This window comes from Akebia trifoliata, chromosome 2, assembly GCF_017979445.1.
Source record: "Akebia trifoliata isolate Shusen 1 chromosome 2, ASM1797944v1, whole genome shotgun sequence".
NCBI classification, from domain to species: Eukaryota; Viridiplantae; Streptophyta; class Magnoliopsida; order Ranunculales; family Lardizabalaceae; genus Akebia; species Akebia trifoliata.
Window position 1 is genome coordinate 11,031,155 of NC_141376.1, and position 2,555 is coordinate 11,033,709.

Genomic DNA, 2,555 nt, shown 5'->3' on the forward strand with positions numbered 1-2,555 from the left:
GAGATGTGTGAATAAAATACAATAAAAAGTAGAAAAATTCATGGATCGACCGTGTTGTCTCCACTTTATAGAAACTACGAGATTACACAAGGATGTCTTTGTGTGACGGTCATAAATTCTGTCACCTAAAGTTAAGTGTAAATTCGTTCCAGAATCATCCGAGAGCACCTTTATAATATTATATAAGGTTCAATATGAAGTCATATCAATCCCGTGCTAAGATATATCTGTTAACTTAATGACATTTTTCTAATAAAAGGAGTATGATCGACCTTCACTTTTGATGTTACCTTCTGAAAACGTATAAAAGAAATATCATACATCTCGCGGCCTACACCCACGATGATTGAAATCCTCGAGTCAAGTTACGTAACTCCCCTATTGCTTTTGTTATGTGTTACACCATGTAATCTCAATATTATATCAACAAAGTTCCCTCTGAACTTTATCTCGTGTTGTCCCGTTATCTTGTTTACTTGTTACATTTGTAGTGTACGATCATTTTTACAGACTTACTATTGGATTAATACTCCCTTACGTCGCATAATCTCATTTCGAAAGATTACGACTGTTGCACTTTGATATCTAGGGGGTCACACACCGATCATAAAATCATATTAATAAGTGAAATGCTAATTGTTTGTTATTAGGTTTGGACAGTAAGAATGAGAGATTTCATAGAATCACATATCAACCTAGTGCATTGAGACATCTCCAATTTACAAAATTACTCCCTTTAGGTTCTGTGTAATTTTTCATCTAAGATTCTATGAAATCCTGAATTAATTTTTTTATGAAAAAAAATCTTAAAATATTTGTTTGCAGCAAAGTATAAAATATTACGATTGAATGTTTGGGATAATGAAAAAATTGATACATCATTAACCAATACATTCGATACAAACCAATACATTGGATACAAAAACATAAGACGTTCAAGATCCATCGATAAATATAACTATCCAATATATAAGGATGTGCATATTTTAAACCATGTTTTCTTGTTTTTCTTAAACAAAAAAACATATTCTCATTCTTTTATTATAAAAACGTTTTGTAAGGTTTTGCTAGGCCGATCACCTCGACTGGCTTCGTGTATTTTTTTATTTTTAATGAAATACTATTTATCGGAAAAAAAAAAAAAAAACAAAGATATTATAAAAACGATTGACAGGGTGTTGTGGCTAGTCTTCACCTTTGCTAAATTGTAAATTTGTGAACAGAGGCACAGAGCCATAATTGCAAACAAACACGCCTTCCAAAAGAGCATGAGAGCCCTTCCATGATGAAGGGAAAAGTGGGACCCACCTTACATTTATGTTGGTGGGCCACTTTAAAATGATAACACAGGCCTCAAATTCATTTGATTCTATCTCCCATCAAATCATACAAAAACCTCTTTAAAGTTTAAAGATATCCCTCGAAATCCCATAATTAATATATTTCAACTTTTCTCTTAAAGAGGATTTACATTAAACGCAAAACGACAAACTTATTGTATCCACAACCGTATCTACATGAGTACATACGATACACACTGTATAGTGTACAATACGTCTCGTTCAACCTACATTCAAACAAGAGTAGAACAAGCAGACGTACGTGGGTCCCACATGGCGGGAAGCAAATACTTGCGCCCATTCGCCCCACGCGCATTATAGCTCGCACCCGTCGTTTTGTCCACCAAAACCTGTCCCGGGTTACCCGGATAAGCTCCCTTACCAAAAACACCTGTACAAGCCGAAACGGCTTCTAACGGCGCGTTAGCTGGCCCCTGAAAATAACCGTTATGAAACGGATTCGTAACTGTCCCAGCCAAAACCGTAGCCAAGTTTATAATCATTCCGTCAACTCCGACGTCGCTGTTAGGTGAAACCAAAGGCGGGGTTTGCGGACCGTAAATAGGTTGGTGGAAAGGCCAAGCGCATTGACCCGGACACTGAGTCACCGAGTTACCAACCCATACGTACGCGAACTTACTCATCTTACCCTGAGTCATCACCATAGCTGACCCATGGGTCCCACACCTGCTCATGCAGAACCCATCAACTGACACGTCATTCGCCGTTAATACGACGTTAATTGCGTTCTTATGGCTAGCTTTAGCGGCTAAAACGACTAAGTGAGATGTTTTAAGAAATTTCCCAAGAGAGTAGCTTTCATCGAAGATTTGATTCCCTAAGATGAGGTTGGACGAACCAGCTTTGTACTTCTCTGTGATTTTCCACCAAGAAGAAACTGATGGTGGTGGGGTTTTGGGAGAGTTGAGTGATTGGATGAAGTCGATGATTACTGACCGTTGGATTGGAGAGAACTTTCCGTACCAGATTAAATTAACAGTGAAGTTTCCTTTGAGAAGTACACCATTATGGTACTTGAGAACTAGTGGTTGTTGCTGAACAAGAGCTGAGAGTTTCCTAGTTGTTGAAATGGAAGGACAGACAAGGAAAAGGAGGGAAGCGATGAGGGTAAAATGGTAAATTGAAGCCATTGAACTGCTGTGTTTGAGAGAAGTGGTGGAGGACTGAAGTGGTGATGGAAGAGTTGGAGATTGT

The 2,555-nt window shown here is 38.0% G+C and overlaps 1 protein-coding gene across 1 annotated transcript; it reads right to left on the reverse strand.

The window, feature by feature from the left end:
- Positions 1-1,416: 1,416 nt before the first annotated feature.
- On the reverse strand, positions 1,417-2,555 carry LOC147409508 (protein EXORDIUM-like 2). Its single transcript, XM_086429778.1, has one exon. It carries the CDS (start codon positions 2,489-2,491, stop codon positions 1,574-1,576), a length of 918 nt encoding a protein of 305 aa, XP_086285904.1. The 5' UTR covers positions 2,492-2,555; the 3' UTR covers positions 1,417-1,573.